General features: G+C 45.4%; 1 protein-coding gene across 1 annotated transcript; it reads left to right on the forward strand.

Moving 5' to 3' along the window:
- The first annotated feature begins 2,165 nt into the window (after positions 1–2,165).
- On the forward strand, positions 2,166–10,467 carry RPL22 (ribosomal protein L22). The gene is made up of 4 exons (XM_077151491.1): positions 2,166–2,286; positions 3,970–4,074; positions 5,931–6,055; positions 8,644–10,467. Exons 1-4 carry the CDS (start codon positions 2,275–2,277, stop codon positions 8,786–8,788), a joined length of 387 nt encoding a protein of 128 aa, XP_077007606.1. The 5' UTR covers positions 2,166–2,274; the 3' UTR covers positions 8,789–10,467.
- Positions 10,468–15,713: the final 5,246 nt, after the last annotated feature.

Genomic DNA, 15,713 nt, shown 5'->3' on the forward strand with positions numbered 1-15,713 from the left:
GCGCTAAACCCTTCCGGGAGGCCCCCCTGCCGTTCTTGGCCTGGCGGACGCTTGTGTATCCTAGTGTTGTTTTCTCCACAGAGCTCTTTCCCTGCTTTTTTTCTTACACTAGGTCCACGTTGTCCGTTTGCTCCTGACACCTTATCCCCACCTCCGTGAAGGCAGTCCCTGTCACTGCCCTTCTTGCAATTACAGAGTCAAGCTCCGAGTCTGACCCCCAGAAGGTGCCCAGTAAAGTCTTACTAATCAGTTAGGAAGAAACTTGGAGATGAGATCCGAGCTGGGTTTTGAAAGACAGTAGGAGTTTGCCAGGAGGAAAACGAATTTAAGGCAGAAACTTCCTGTTCTTTTAAGGACCCTCTCTAACTCTGGCTCCATTTACGATCCAAATAATAACAGCTATGGCTGATATTTATGGGCCAAGGTACTATTATTCAAAGCTCCTTTGCTTGCATTAACTAATTTAATCCTGACAATGGCCTTAGGAGGCAGAGAATGTCACCCTTTGTAGGCGGGGTGGAGCTGGTATACATAACCGGTGGGTGCTTTGTAAATGGATGATGCATTCGTTTTTCTCCGGAGGGGCAGTAGGAGAGGTGAGTTGTTCCTTTAATCCATCCACTCAGGTCTTCATCCATTTGACTAATAGTTATTGAGCATCTACGGGGCCTGATATTCTACTAGGGTCTAGGAAATCAAAGGGGACCCATCAGCCAAGGTTAGCCAATGCTCCAAAGAAACTGATGATGACACGAGGGAGGGCAGCTGGGAAGGGGTGGGGCTGAGAGTGACCCAGGGGCAGAGATGGGCATTGAGTTTGTAGACCGCAAAGGATGGGTCACTGGGACCGCTGAATTGGAACCAGTATTTTAAACAGATCACCAGATAATTCTTATCTACATGCAAGTTTGAGAAATGCTGGTTTGGAAGAAGAAAACTTGGAGCTGGAAAGCTAGGAGGTGGTGACCACAGGATGGGTTGCTTCAATTTGTGGAGGGGTCCAACTGGACAGTGTGCCCGACTGCAATCAAGAGGGGTAGCTCTGGGAGACACAGCTCTTTGGCATGAACTTCCAAGCTGGGCCATTTTTTAAAAAATTTATTTTATTTTTATTTTTATTAATTAAAAAAATTAACAAACAAAAACATTAATGTATCATTCCATTCTACATATATAATCAGTAATTCTTAATATCATCACATAGTTGCATATTCATCATTTCTTAGAACATTTGCATCGATTTAGAAAAAGAAATAAAAAGACAACAGAAAAAGAAATAAAACGATAACAGAAAAAAAAGATTATACATACCGTACCCCTTACCCCTTGCTTTCATTTATCACTAGCATTTCAAACTAAATTTAACATTTTTCCCCCTATTATTTATTTTTATTCCATATGCTCTATTCGTCTGTTGATATGGTAGATAAAAGGAGCATCAGACACAAGGTTTTCACAATCACACAGTCACATTGTGAAAGCTGTATCATTGTTCAATCATCATTTCAAGAAACATGGCTACTGGAACACAGCTCTACATTTTCAGGCACTTCCCTCCAGCCTCTCCACTACCTCTTGGATAACAAGATGATATCTACTTAATGCATAAGAATAACCTCCAGGATAACCTCTTGACTCTGTTTAGAATCTCTCAGCCATTGACACTTTGTCTCATTTCACTCTTACCCCTTTTGGTCGAGAAGGTTTTCTCAATCCCTTGATGCTAAATCTCAGCTCATTCTAGGGTTTTTCTCAATCCCTTGATGCTGAGTCTCACCAAGCTGGGCCATTTTTGATAGGAAGAAGAAATTGACGTCTAAGTTTGGGGATTTATGATCTAAATTTCTCCATGTCAGAAGGGCCTCATCTTACCAAGGGAATAGGGTGGAATCCTATCCATTAGTTTTTAATTTATGGTTTGGTCAATTTCACGTTTTTTTTTTCTTTCCAAGGACTTTAAAAAGTAGAACCAATCCCCCTATTTTTCTTTGGACTCGTCCTTAGTCTTCCTCCCCCTCTGATCATTCTCAGTGGAACAAGCCATCTGGTCTCCTTCCGGCCCCGTCCCGCTCCCAGCCTCCTAGCTGGGTTGGGACGGGCTTTATATTCAGGGAAAATGAATCGCTCAGGATCGCACAGAACACAGCAACGCCTCGGAGGTCGAGGGGCCGTGGCTGAGCGATTAGCGCCACCTGAACCGTGCGTGCCCTGCGCGCTGCTGTCTCTTTGCGTCTGCGTAGTGCGCCGAACTCCCTTTCTGCCTCCGCTGCCGCCATGGCGCCCGTGGTTAGTATGGCTCCGCGTGAGGCCTCTGCTCGCGGGAGCCACGTGGGCCTCGCCGGGCTCGGCTCCTGTTTAGGCTCGCGAGGGGCATCGTTCTGCAGCGTCCGGATGGGGCTGGGCCGGCAGGCCAAGCGGAGCGGGCCAGGGCTGCTGTCTGGCCCAACACGTTGTGGGCGGAGGAGGCCGCGGCCTGACGCCTTGAGAGAGCTCTGGGAGCTTTCGGAGGCCGGGCTCGGGTTCGCGCCCCAGAGTGGGTCGGCAGGAAGCTGACCGTGGAGGCTGCGGCCTGGGCCGGTCACTGGCCTGGTGACCCGCGCGGGGGACGGGCAGGAAGGGGGCCGCGCTTACGGGAAACCCACCGCCAAGACTCAGGGACCAATGGAAATGGTCCCCAAAAGGATGCCCTGGCCAACTTCTTAAGAGAGAAGGCCGGGTTTTGAGGAGCTCCTTACCGTCCCTGAGGGGAATTAGGGCGCAGCTCTACAGATCCTTTTTGGTGTAAGGCAAAGGCCCCAATTCCATTCTCCCATTCCAAGATGCCTGCAGGTGGCTCTTGAGAGAAGTTGTTTTTCGGTGTTATTTCCCCCAAGAACCTAATTTTCCTTCAGTGTTGGGACTTCGTAGTTAACATTTTTATTTGTTTTACTCTTTTCTGCCTGGGTGGGCTTTTACATGTTCTGTGCATTTGTATGCTTTTGGTTTAAAACCCTGATGGGAGGCATCAAACCTATTGTGGGTAGGGCTTTTTACTTGCTGATTTAAAATTTTCCGGGCTGGGTCTTAACACCCCTCGTAGTGTTGGGAAGAGATGTGAAGGAAGAAGGAAAAACTAGCGTTTTTTGCAGTAAAATATTTGAAAAGCTAATTCTGTTAACAAAAGTTTAAGGGAAACGAAGGGAAGGTGTGTTCTTTAAAAGGTATTTAGACTAAGCAAAACTTTAAAGTGGAAATAAGGTAAGTAAGTTGTACAGGTGAATTTTTAGTGATTTTGGAGACTGTAGAGAGAGAAGATTAAGACAGCTTCTTGATCAGAGTAAAGAAACTGGGACCTCCTAGGATGTGCTGTAACTGGTGATTTGGAAATCCCGACCCATAGACTGAATGAATTAAAAGACCTGAAATTGTTGCTGGAAGTGTTGAAATCAGAATTTTCTTTTTCCAAATTGGGGTGGATGAATGGGCGGCAAGAATACCGTGCGGCTGCAGTTGCTTTTCCGGAGAAGGCTAGAGGTGAGGCAGAATTAGAAGAGAACAGCTAAAGTGGATCAGGACTGGACTCTGGAGTGTTAGGACGTGGATTGACTTTAGATTGAAGTTGTAGGTGTGCAACAACCTATGCACCTACAACTTATTTTAATCCTGGAATAAAAGAAATGAGCAGTTTTTAAAACTAATTGGAAATTTTAGGGTAAATTAAAGGAAATAATCTTTTTTATTGTGGTTCCTAAGCAAACAAGCCTTCATGCCCTTAGAAATTGGAGAGCGTGGGAAATTTAAATGGGCCAAAAGCGGTAAAATTATTTCACCATCAAAATTGGATGACCCCAAACTCTAGAGCTTCCTAAAACAGCGTCTTAAGTGTCATCTTAATGCTGCACTAGGCAGGCAAGGGAATACAGCTCCATGAGTTTTACATTTGCGTGGGCTTTTACACCTCTGGCACTTGGTTTTGTATGTTTTTTTTAGAAAAAGCTTGTAGCGAAGGGGGGCAAAAAAAAGAAGCCGGCTCTGAAGTTCACGCTCGACTGCACCCACCCCGTAGAAGATGGAATCATGGATGCTGCCAATTTTGTAAGTTACATCCTTGATGCCATGCTTTATAGAGAAATGGTTCCACTGTTTAACTCTGAGAGCTTGGTCAGGTTACCCCTGCCCCTGCTGTACCCCAAGTTTTACTCACGTGTGTGAACTGGATTGTGAGGAATGAGTGAGGTAGGCTAGAGAATTAGCTTATTTTCTTACTTTCTTCTCTCCCTTCCTCTTTAGTTTCTAAACTGATTTTACATAAAAGACTAGGGAACAGGCAAAGTGTTCATTGGATCCAGAATCCCCATGCACTTTGGGGCAGGGGCTACCCAGTTCTGGGTCTGCCTGCATGGGGCAAAAGGCTGCATCTCCGGAGGCTTCCTTTTCGTTATTTAAGCATCTCAGCTACATTTACTTTAAAATTTCCTGTTGCAGACTTGTAATTGGAATTTGGTTCTTTCAGTCTTGGCTTTACAGTAATTTTTGACCCCATATTTAGCCCCTTCCCCAACCTTTTCCCTGCTGTGTTCTGACTTGGCATCTTGGTTTTGGCATTTTACCCTTTTTCCTCTTAATAGCCCTGCTTGGCAAATCCACACATAGTATTTGTGTGCAGAAAACTCCTTAGTTTCCATTTACTCTTCAGTCTCTGAAAGGTTGCCAAAATCAATATTATAACCAAAATTAAAAGTAAGAAAACTGAAAGGCTTAATCTGTGGCTACTCACTCCACAGAGTGAAGATCAGGTGATGTCTTGTAGTTTTATCATCCTTATGTAGGTTCCTTTTACATCCTGTCTTAGAAGAAATCCCTCAGTGGCTCCATATTTCTGTCAAGGCTCTCTGTCCAGTGACTGCCTGCTTTTCTCTGTGGCCTCTTTTCCCTTCTAACTTTTGTGACTTCTTCCAATTTGTGTTCTCCCGGCTTCTTCCTCTACATACTCATCTCGTGATGTGGATGTCTCTTTCCTTCCAGATAACCTCTTCAAGATAGAAAATTGGAGTATTTGAATCATTTAATCAAGATTTCTGACCTAATAACTCTTTACCCCACCAGCAATTAACATTGTGTATTGGATTTCTAAAGCAGAGGTTTCTAAGAGTTTTGGGCTTAATGGGACTTCACATCATTGTAGTGACAACTGCCTTGCACAGGCTCCCCCGAGGGGTTTGCCAAGAGTTCATTTCTGTGCTTCTTAGCTTGAGTGGTCCCTGAGCATTTGGTTGCTGTATGTTTTTGCTAGGTTGAAGCCTTATTTAAAAATTTTTTCTGATAGTGCTGAGAACAGGACTTTATAAATTCAGAAGTCACTTGCAACTTGGGTTGCCTGAGTCTTGTAAAACTTGAGCCCTGGGTCTCCTGTCTGCTCTTTACTCTTTGAACCGTGGGTACTTTGCCTGATGAGCCTTCCATTTAAAGACCTTGTATGGAAAGTATATTCTTGCTAGGATGCTATATTCTTAGGTAATATCCATAAGTAATAAATAAGGTTGCGTACGTTTTCTGTCTGCTATTTCTAAATTTCAGATTTGTATTAATATAATAGCTAGAGATTTGCCACCATTCTTTAAAAGATGGGACATTAAAAAAACTCTTTTTTTGGGCGGGCCGCGGTGGCTCAGCGGGCAAAGTGCTTGCCTGCTATGCCGGAGGACCTCGGTTCGATTCCCGGCCCCAGCCCATGTAACAAAAACGGAGAAACAGAATACAATAAAACAAGAAAATGTTTAAAAATGTTTCCCTTTCTTCCTTCCTTCCTTCCTTCTCTCTGTCTTTCCTTAAAAAAAAAACAAAACTCTTTTTGTTTAATGTCAAAAGTATAAGAAAATAAAATATTCTGTGTGAGATGGGTAAACCTGTTAGTTCATTAATAGGTGAAATTAATAAATTAATATCTACAGGAGCAGTTTCTTCAAGAAAGAATCAAAGTTAATGGAAAAGCTGGTAATCTCGGTGGAGGGGTCGTAACCATTGAAAGGAGCAAGAGCAAGATTACTGTAACCTCAGAGGTGCCTTTTTCCAAAAGGTAAGGGATTCCTACTTGGGCCCTGAATAGAATATTGTCGCCTGTAGAATTGGTTTATGATTGTATCTGTTAATTTCTGGAACATAACCCAGAGCAAAGGAGTAAATGAATGAGTGGATTTTATAATGGTAGTTAAAAGTATTCAATTTTTGATAGTTTTTCCTTTAATCTTGTCTTTCCTAGCTTAAGTATTTCCAGCAGTAAAGCTGCTAAGACTTAATTAGGTTGTATTCTTAAAAACAGATTATGCTTCCTTTACGTCTAGATCACAACAACGAACACTTATTTTTAATTCCACAATTTTCTTTCCCTGTAAGTGCTACTGAGGCATTGGATGAGAGACTGGAGATCTCACTTTGAGATTGAAGCCACTGCATGCCATTCCTGTGGGCCCACTCTGCTTTTCAGGATTGGCACAGTACTTCACCTGCCCTGCATGTTACAGATGATTGTTTTGAGAATGAGTTTAAAGCACTATATAAGTCACACATGTACTTTGTAAATTGTTAGAAATATCTAGCCGCAGCCCAAGGCCTAGCTCATTCTTAGGAGCTTTTGTTCAAACTGAATCAAGTAGTGGGACACTTTAAGGTGTTGAAACAAGTTGATTATAGTTAAAACTTTGTCACTCAAGAGGTGATGTATTAGTGATCTGATTTCCTGTCACGGGAACACAACTGACAGGAGATAAAATCAGATTCATTAAAGAAATTGGCTCACGCGACTGTGGGGATTGGCAAGTCCGAATTTCCTAGGGCACGGCCACATGCTGGGATGAAGTTTTTATGAATTCTCCCAGGAAGCTGGCTGGCTGTTGTAGAGGTGGAAATTCTTTTTTTCTGACTATTAATCTCATCAGTGCTCCCTTTAAGGCCTCATCCTATTGGAAGAGATGTCTCATGGCTGAAGGCAATCTGCTGTGTTGACTGCATATGGAAATAAGCCATAGGAAATATCTGTGTGGCCAGTGCTAGCTTGACAAAACAACTGGACACCATAACCTGGCCAAGTTGACCCATGAACTTAACTATCACAGATGACTTTAAAGCTTAAGTACTCACAGTCTGAGTGGCTGCTGCATCATTTATTTGTGTAGAAAGATATTTCTAGAATAAGAGATGGGTGGAATCATAGGGCTTCCTGAGTATACAAAACATCCAACTTCCTGGGTTCTAGCAGACCTTGTGGAGATTTCATAACCTTTCTTTGGCCTGTGTCCGAGTTGGCTAACTTAGTGAGATAATGCCTTCTAATGCATCTTACTTTAGTTGTAACAGATTTTCCGTTCTTTACCCAGAGGAGAAAGGAAAGAGCCCTGATCCTTCTATTATAGCTTTCCTTTGTTGATGACAGTTGTATTTTCTTGACCCATTTAGCTTCTAATGTAGAACTTCTTGCTTGTTTCTGAACTTCTGCAGGTTTTTACCTAAATATTTGCCCCAGCATTCTATTTTGAAAATTTTCAGACCACTCAAACTTTTGAATTAGAATAATAGAATATGATAGAAAAAAATAATGGTAGAAAAGAATACTTTTAAAATGAAAGGACAGGATGAGTTTATTTTTAGGTAGGGAAGGCAGGTAGAACTGAACTGAGACTTTCACATCTTTGTGACGATGCCTTTGTTGACATAAGACTCTTGAAAAGATTCAGTTCTTGGAGGGCTGAATTTGCTGGTCTGACATTTGGGCACTTGTTCATATGCCAAGGGTTTGCATGTTCATCTCATTTACTTCTTGTGACGGTCTGAAGGGGGGGAGGTAAGTATCACTCTTTTCATTTTATAGTGGGAGAAACTGAGGTTTAGAAAGTAATGTGCCCAGCAGTGAGTTTGGTTGGCATCATGTTCCTTCTTCTCTTTATTGTTTTGGGAAGATGCTGGAACTTCAGGGCCTTGTAGGCAAACAGGTGAGTGAGGAAACAAGATTGCAGGCTTTCTATAGTTAGGATGCTGGGTTACTGCCTTAATATAAAGAGTGAGTTTTCTAATGAGCAGTTTGTGGTGGTGGCCAGTGAGCCCTCATCCAGGCTAAAGCAGCAGTTAGGCAAATGGAGGAAGACATCTCTGCTTGCTACTGAGAGCCAGGTGAGCGCATTGGCATGGTCAGCACTCGGTGCCATTCAGCGTGGGTGTTACATCGCCAAAGTGAGAGTGTATATAAAAAAAGCAGCTCTCATACCTGGACGTCCTCACAGGCAGCTTTGGAATCAGTGACGGATGTGAAGTACTCAGAGCTTCTTGGAAACACTGATTCTCCTTAACAGTATTAAGGCTGTGCTTAACTGTCCAGTTACTGTGAGAGCCTTCTCCAGGGTTTGTAGGTGTTTCCTGGTCTGAACGGTCAACAGTTACATCTGCTTACCTGTCCTTGTTTTTATTGCCAGTTTAGATGAAGTGTGGCTGATATTTAAAGTGTTAAAATAAAGCACTGGCTGGGTATATTAGCCCATCTTTGTCATTTTTGAAGGTTAGGAAAATACCTGGAATTTTAATGATCCGAAAAGTGGATTTTATTTAAGTTAAAATGTTTCAGAATGCAAGAAGGCCATCTGCCTAGTGTAGTTCTCAAGTGTCCTTTCTCTGCAGGTATTTGAAATATCTCACCAAAAAATATTTGAAGAAGAATAATCTACGTGATTGGTTGCGCGTAGTTGCTAACAGCAAGGAAAGCTATGAATTACGCTACTTCCAGATCAACCAGGATGAAGAGGAGGAGGAAGATGAGGATTGAAACTCGCTTTTCCTGGAATGTTTTATATAAACCCTTGAATAAAACTTGGGAACCAAAATGGTGGTGATCCTTGTAACTCTGTGCTGTGGATTGAGCAGAAAACTGGAAATCATAGTAAAAGGGCTTCACTTGGGTTGCCACACTTAATTGTAATAAGAATTTTTTTTTCTTGAAAATTTCTGTTCTAGTAGTCTTACCAAATAGAAAGGCTACTCGAAGGGAACCGATGATGCTCCATTGAACCAGGTAGGAGGTGGTGTGGAGTGTCGGCTTCAGGCAGTCACTGTTTTATTTTAAAAGTATGACCATACATTTTATCTAGTGCTTTTCTCAAAGGACAAGTTCCAGGCAGATTCCTAATTGAAAGCAAAACTAATGGTTTCTGTCTGAAGTTCTTGTAGTGAGAAAATGGCAGCGTCAGTTTTAAAAATGCAGGTTTCTGGGCATTGGTTTTTTTGTAAATTACAAATTACTCTTAATATACTATTAAGTATGTTAAACCTTTTTCTTCCTATAGCAATAAGATACGGTCTTTTAGAATGGCTACCTATTCTCCTATTCAGAAAAGGGTTTAGAGAATGATTATCAAAGTCCCAGGTTTTAAATTAAATTTGTGTTCAAAAATGAATTGGTAAATAATCACTTTCTGTGAGTCCTGGCTTTGTAACAACGGGAGATGAGATCCTGCCCTTGCAGATGTGGAGGGCTGATTGTCTCAAAGTAATGTGGATTCTTTGGTGCTGAGAGGTTAGGAATCTTTTCATTGAGGGTGGGGCATGGAAGAGAAGTTATTGGGAAACAATTCATGCTTAGGACCGTGGAAAGAAATTTTGAGATTCCAGGAAATAGTTGCTTCCACACCATTTAAGTCATGACTGGTTTTAATGTCAAAAATGATGCTGCAAATTAATGTAAAGAACCAAACTGAAAGTGTTCCTGCAAGGCATTGGGGGAAAAAAAACATGTCTTGTCCCCTTAGGATTTTGTTGCCTCATATTCAGAGACAACAAAAGTGGTTATTAATGAGGCTGTAAAGATATTGCTGGCAGAAAAATGCCTAAGGGTGGCCTTGAAAAGAGACCCTGATGCCTTGTGTTGCCCATTTAAAAACTTGGAAACAATTCTGCAGAAATGTCTTCATTGTTCTATAATCATGGTACATAAAATTCATGTTTCTAAAGAGCTCGCTACAGCTAATTTCCACACCTGAGCTTCTTGTGATCCGCTAGTTGCATAGCCGGAAATTAAATGTGCCAGTCCAACATTGGCTTCAGTTTGACATTCGGTACTCCTTGGATTGAATTGAATATGTTGAAGCTTTGCAATTTCATTTGCGGTAAAGGCTGTAGCATTTTCTATTTCTATGCAAATTTCTTGAAGCAGAATTGTTTGCACATTGCTCCTCTGCCCTGGCAGGAGTCGGGATTGTCTTTCAAACTTAACTGAGGCATCAGTTGCTCTAGAGGGTCTGTGTGACTGTCCCTTGCCCTGACTATTAACTCTGAAGTTTGTGATTTGGGTTGGCAAATGTTGCTTGTTTGTTGCATTGATGTTCCTATGTAGCAGTTCATAGTTTGGTTGTAAAAAAAAATTAACCCTGGGCTGAAATTAGCTTATTAGTTTTTTTAAAACTGAATTTTCCCAGATTTAAAAACTTGTAATAAAATTGAAGCACATTGGTTTTTCTATTCCTTTTTGATCTCTTGTAATTGAGGGTTTTAATTACATTTTATATTAAAGTGGCTGACACGTGGCAACTTGTGCAAGGCTTTTTTTTTTTTTTTTAAGAATTGGCTTGTTAATCTGTTAAGCAACAAAAATTTTGTCTTCACTGATGAATTGCTGTACCAGCAGTGACTTTGGTTTTCATTAGGATTGAGACTATGTGTCCCTCACTTCCATTTTCTTCACCTTGGTTGTGCTATTTTGCCTCAATTTAGTGAGATTCTAGAGATGGTCATAACCAAGCTCTCCATATAGCATTTCTTCAGACCTAGAACCTGAAGAATAGTTTTGTAAGCCAATGGCTGTTTCTGATGGGGAGTGTGTGGTGTGAACTTGCATTGTACTCATTGCACCCAGCTGTTCTCCAGCCACATTTTAGACCAGTTGGCTTTGTGTCTGCCCTGCCTCATGACTCACCTGCCTGATCTCAAATAGAAAGGCACAGATTGGGTCATGGAGTTTCCAGCTGGAATTGAAGTGTATAAAAGTAACAAGATAGGATGTTGACTGCAGTCTTGTCCTTAGCCTCTGGTTGTCACACCATCTCTCCAGTTTGAGTGTTGCAGCAGCTGAGGAAATAAGAGATAACGCCCTCAATCCTAGGATCTGGTCATTTTTAAAGGTCTAATATTTGCTGTTTTCCTTTCAAGAACCTGAGGGATCCCTGTTCCCCAGTGGCTTTTTCATTGGTGTAAAAGTGTTTTTCTCTTCAGGGTGGTCCTACCCTCATATCCTTTTAGAAATAAGAAATGCTATAGGACACAGGTCCTTGAATGCCACGGTCACTGTTAACAACAGAAACTGCTGCCTATCACTAATCCTGACTTAAGTCTTATCCCCCAGTGGTTCTAGCATGGGGGGTGTTAAAAATGTTTGCATGCCATGAACATGAGGTAAGTGTGGGAGATGGGTCATATCAAATGTTTTATGAAGATGATCAGAATTATGGATGTGCTGGGATACTGGGCCCTGTCTTTTGGGGGGCACTTGATTTCTTGGAAGATGAGAAAGACTCAGAGGAGGGGATAATGGGCCTTTTGTTAAGATCACTGATAACTCCAGGAGAGGATACAGTTGGGTGCTGGCCAACTTCCTGAAACTGGCAGGCCTTCCCTCCCACATGACTCAACTATAGGCTCATCACGTGTAGTTTGCAGGGCAGCATGCTGACTCCTTTCAAAAGACAACTACCGGGGTGGCAGTACCAAGGGGGAGGCCTCTCACGTGACCCTGGGACAAAGCGTAGGGTTGATTGGGTTGGAGGTCTCAGGTAGAAAGGCTTGGCTGTGGAAGGTGTTCTCTCTCCCTGCCAGAGTGAGGAGTCTTCCTGTCCCGAGTTTGGGTGTGGTGGTGTTGGCTGAATCAAAGAACGGGCCTGCATTATTTTTGGTGTGTGGTACACTCAGGAGGTCTCTTTCTGAGCTGGAAAGGCAGGAAAGAGGCTTGTTGTGGGGGCCATGCCATTCCTAGGCAAGGGAGTGCTGAAGAAAGCAGGGAGAGGTCTATCTTTTAAATGATGCCTAGGGGCACTTAGCTCTGGGAACTGAAGACAGGATTTCTGCTTCAGCCATTTTCCTGTCTTGGAGGTGGATTTGAGAAGTCATGCCACTTCTGGTCCATTTTAGGCCAAGCTCGGACTGGTAAGCTGTGCAGACCAGCCGAGTTGAATGTCTTTTCCACCATAGCTAAACCCAGAAAGAACCCCTGACATGGTTTTTAAGATTTACATAGTGCTTTCTCAGAGGTTCAGGGCTGTGGTCCAGGTGTCTCCCTAAAAAAGGAGACTTTGTATTCAGGGGGTGCCAGCTCTGCACTTTGGGAAGCAGTCTTCAGGTACAATGCAAGTCTCGGAGCGGTAGGGGCTGCTTCCCTTTGCTCGGAGGACACTGCAGTTGTGGGCAGGTGCAGGGCCAGGGGTGTGAGTACTGCCCTCTCTCTGCCTGGGTGGCTGGGAGAGGGGTGTCGGTGCCAGTGGGTCCGTGGCCTTAAGTGGAAGCCTGTTGCTAAAAGAAGTGTTTGTCCACTGGCAGGACTTGAGGAATTGGTGTAGCCCAGGCGGGGAGGCCGGTATGGTATGTAGAGAACATCATTGGCTCTTTCAGTTCTGTTCTTGGGAAATTTTTTTTTCCTGGTGTTTTTATAACCAATATATTTTTAAGAGTACATTTTGATTTTGAATTGTCACTAAGGTGTATTTACAAGCTCTGTGATCTGCAAACATAGGAATGTTGTCTCCTGAAACTGTAACCCTAGTGATAGGTTTATTCTCTGAATTGCACAGTTTCTTGAATTTTCACCTTTTAGGGATCGCTTTTAACATCAGGCATTTTGGGTCCACTGTCATTAAGATGCATATTTAATAGTTTAACAACAAGAAGAGCCCTCCTTTAGAAATGTCTGGGGATTTCTAGCCCAAAATCCATTTGTTTAGATACTTTCCATTCAGGGTTTTGTTTTGTTTTATTTTGGGTCCTGTTCTAGTTTGCTAGCTGCTGGAATGCAACACACCAGAGGCGGATTGGCTTTTAATAAAAGGGGATTTATTTTGTTGGTTCTTCAGAGGAAAGGCAGCTAACTTTCCACTGAGGTTCTTTCTTACGTGGAGGGCACAGGATGGTCTCTGCTGGTCTTCTCTCCAGGCCCCTGGGTTCCAACAACTTTCCCCGGGGTGACTTCTTTCTGCATCTCCAAAGGCCTGGGCTGAGCTGCTAGTGCTAAGATGAGGAATGCTGAGCTGCTTAGCAGCGCTACGTTGCAATCTCTCATTTAAACACCAGCCAATTAAGTCAAACGTCACTCATTGCAGCAGACACGCCTCCTAGCCCACTGCAGATGTAATTGGCAACAGATGAGGTTCACGTACTGTTGGCTTATGTCCGCAGCAACAAGATTAGGTATGCTCACCTGGCCAAGTTGACAACTGAATCTAACTAACACAGGTCCTTAAGTAAGGTTACCTAGTGAGGATGGGTGGGCCTTAGGAGGGGTGTCTATCTCAGCTCTAATTTGCCAAATTAAGCAGTTGGTGCTGTTCTTTCTTGGAAGGTATCTTGATTTTCTTAGCTGTGCCTTGGGAATTGGAACCAAGGTTAATGGGGTGTGCCTGTCAGGGATTGGGGGGCCTTTCTGGTGACACTCTGGGAGCCAGAGTTTTTCTACAGTGGGACAAGGAAGCTTTGTAAGTGTTCTGAGCTCATGTGTCATGGAGGGGGGAGTGGTGGCAGTGGTGGCAGTGGGGGTGGTAAATGAGGCGTAGGTATGTTGGGTGGTGCTTAGTGCTTTTTTTCTGGGTGGTTCACATTCAGGAGGACAGGCGGTCCTGGGAGAGTACGGAAGCCTTGCCAGGGACAAAGCATGGGCCCAGCCATGACATCAATGAGTTTGGGATCCCCTTGGCTCTCTGCTCAGTGATGTGAAAGGCAACCTGAAGCAAGAAGCTCTTTGGCTTCTTAGCCTGCCTCCCTGCTAGCTTGTCCTTCTCTTTACAGCCCACCCACACCAAGCTGACCCAACATCTCCATCCACTGTGTGGCTTGGAAATGAGCTGGGACATGAAGGGCATCCCTGGCGTCCTGCACTCTGATCCAGGGAGGGTGGACAGATCTGCCCTTGCCGGGGAGTGAATGAAAAGGACTTTTAGTTTGAGTTTTGCTGGCAATCAATGGGGACCAGGATAGGGAAACTATGCCAAGATCCTTTCAACCCTCCCCAGGCCAACACCTTCCGGCCAATAGCTTGGAGTCACTGTGGCTTGGGTTGTGGTCACCTCCCCAAGAGTCTTGCCCTGGGAACCCCCAGCCAAGCAGGCACAATTCGCCAGGTTTTCTAAAGGCACCTGGAAAGCCCTTGCACTTGGTGATGGTGGGGGGTGGGGGGTGGGGTGGGAGCTCTGCTAAGTACTGGTGTGGGTGGTGGCAAGGGTTCCGTGGAGTCCCCAGGGGTTGGTGCTAAAGAAATGCTGCCTCCCCCATGGGGCTTCTGGCTTCCCTGGTGAGGTGATGCCGGTCCCTGGCAGGGAAGAGGGTCGCCAGCGGGTTTCTCCGCACTTGTCCGGCCAGCGCGAGTAAGAAGAGGGGCCCACGCTTCCAGGGTTAGAGAACTGGCGACCATGCCGAGTACGGAAACTTTTCTGTTCCTAAAGTAGCTTTAAGACCCAGCTCCTTGCTGCAGCCGCGAACGAAGGCGCTCGTTTAAAATTCCAGTCTTGCCACCATCTTCACCTTTAATAGGTGAAGCTGGTGGCGGCGGCTCCTTCCCGCTCCGCGACAGGTGTCGCTTCTGAGCGGGAGTTTTGGGACCAAAGAACATAGATCTGCACCGTTCCCGAGGGTCTGGATGTGTCTAAAGTGACCCAGCCTGGAGGACCCATTCGGTAGAGGGCACGTGGGCGGTGGGAGCCAGCCTGCGCGGATTTTTCTGGAGGTTTCAGACCCACTGTCCCTAGAGCGTGTCATCCCAAAGTGCGGAGCACAGTTTTCTTCTGATGCTTTCTCTCTCTCTAAAAGGGGAGGCCGGAGCCGGCTGCGGGGCGGTGAGGGTATCGATGCGACCAGCCGAGTAGGGAGGGAGGAAGCTCCTCGCCGCCCTGGAGACCCCGCCCCCGCGCCCTTGAGGACCCCGCACCAAGTGCCTTCTAGGGCGGAGGTAGCAAAGGCTGGGGTGTGCCGGGGCGGCGTCCCCAGACCTCCTCCTGGGTCTGCGCTCGTCCGAGTCCGGGCTGCCGGCTCAGCCGTCGGGTCCCTAGGTGCGCGTGCGCCTCGACGGCTCCCTCTGCCGGAGCGCCCCTGTCCCCCACCCTCCACCCGGCGGCTCAGGACTAGTCCCCCCAACTTGGTCTCTGCTAACTAGTCCCACTGCCGGAACGATGGGATGGGGTTGCCACAGCAACCAGACTGGACGTCACAATCCGGGCATGTGTGCCGCCCGCCCCCCCCCCCCCGCTCCCCGCACGGTGCCGCCGTGCCGCGGGCGCTGCGGCCGCCACCCTCGGCGGGCTGCGGGACTCCGACTGCGGGGCGCGGTGGGCGGAGCAGCCCCGGCTTTGCGGGGAGCAGAGCTAGGGAGACCGAGAAGAAGGGGGGTCGAGACGGGGGGGTGGAGGTTTGGGGGGGTGGGGGGGCAGGCGGCCGCCATCTTCTCGCCGAGGCCGCCTCGCCCGCCGCCCGCGCCAGTCCGGCAGCGCAAGGGTTAAGGCTGGCAC

This window comes from Tamandua tetradactyla, chromosome 2 (genome assembly GCF_023851605.1).
Source record: "Tamandua tetradactyla isolate mTamTet1 chromosome 2, mTamTet1.pri, whole genome shotgun sequence".
Taxonomy (NCBI): Eukaryota; Metazoa; Chordata; class Mammalia; order Pilosa; family Myrmecophagidae; genus Tamandua; species Tamandua tetradactyla.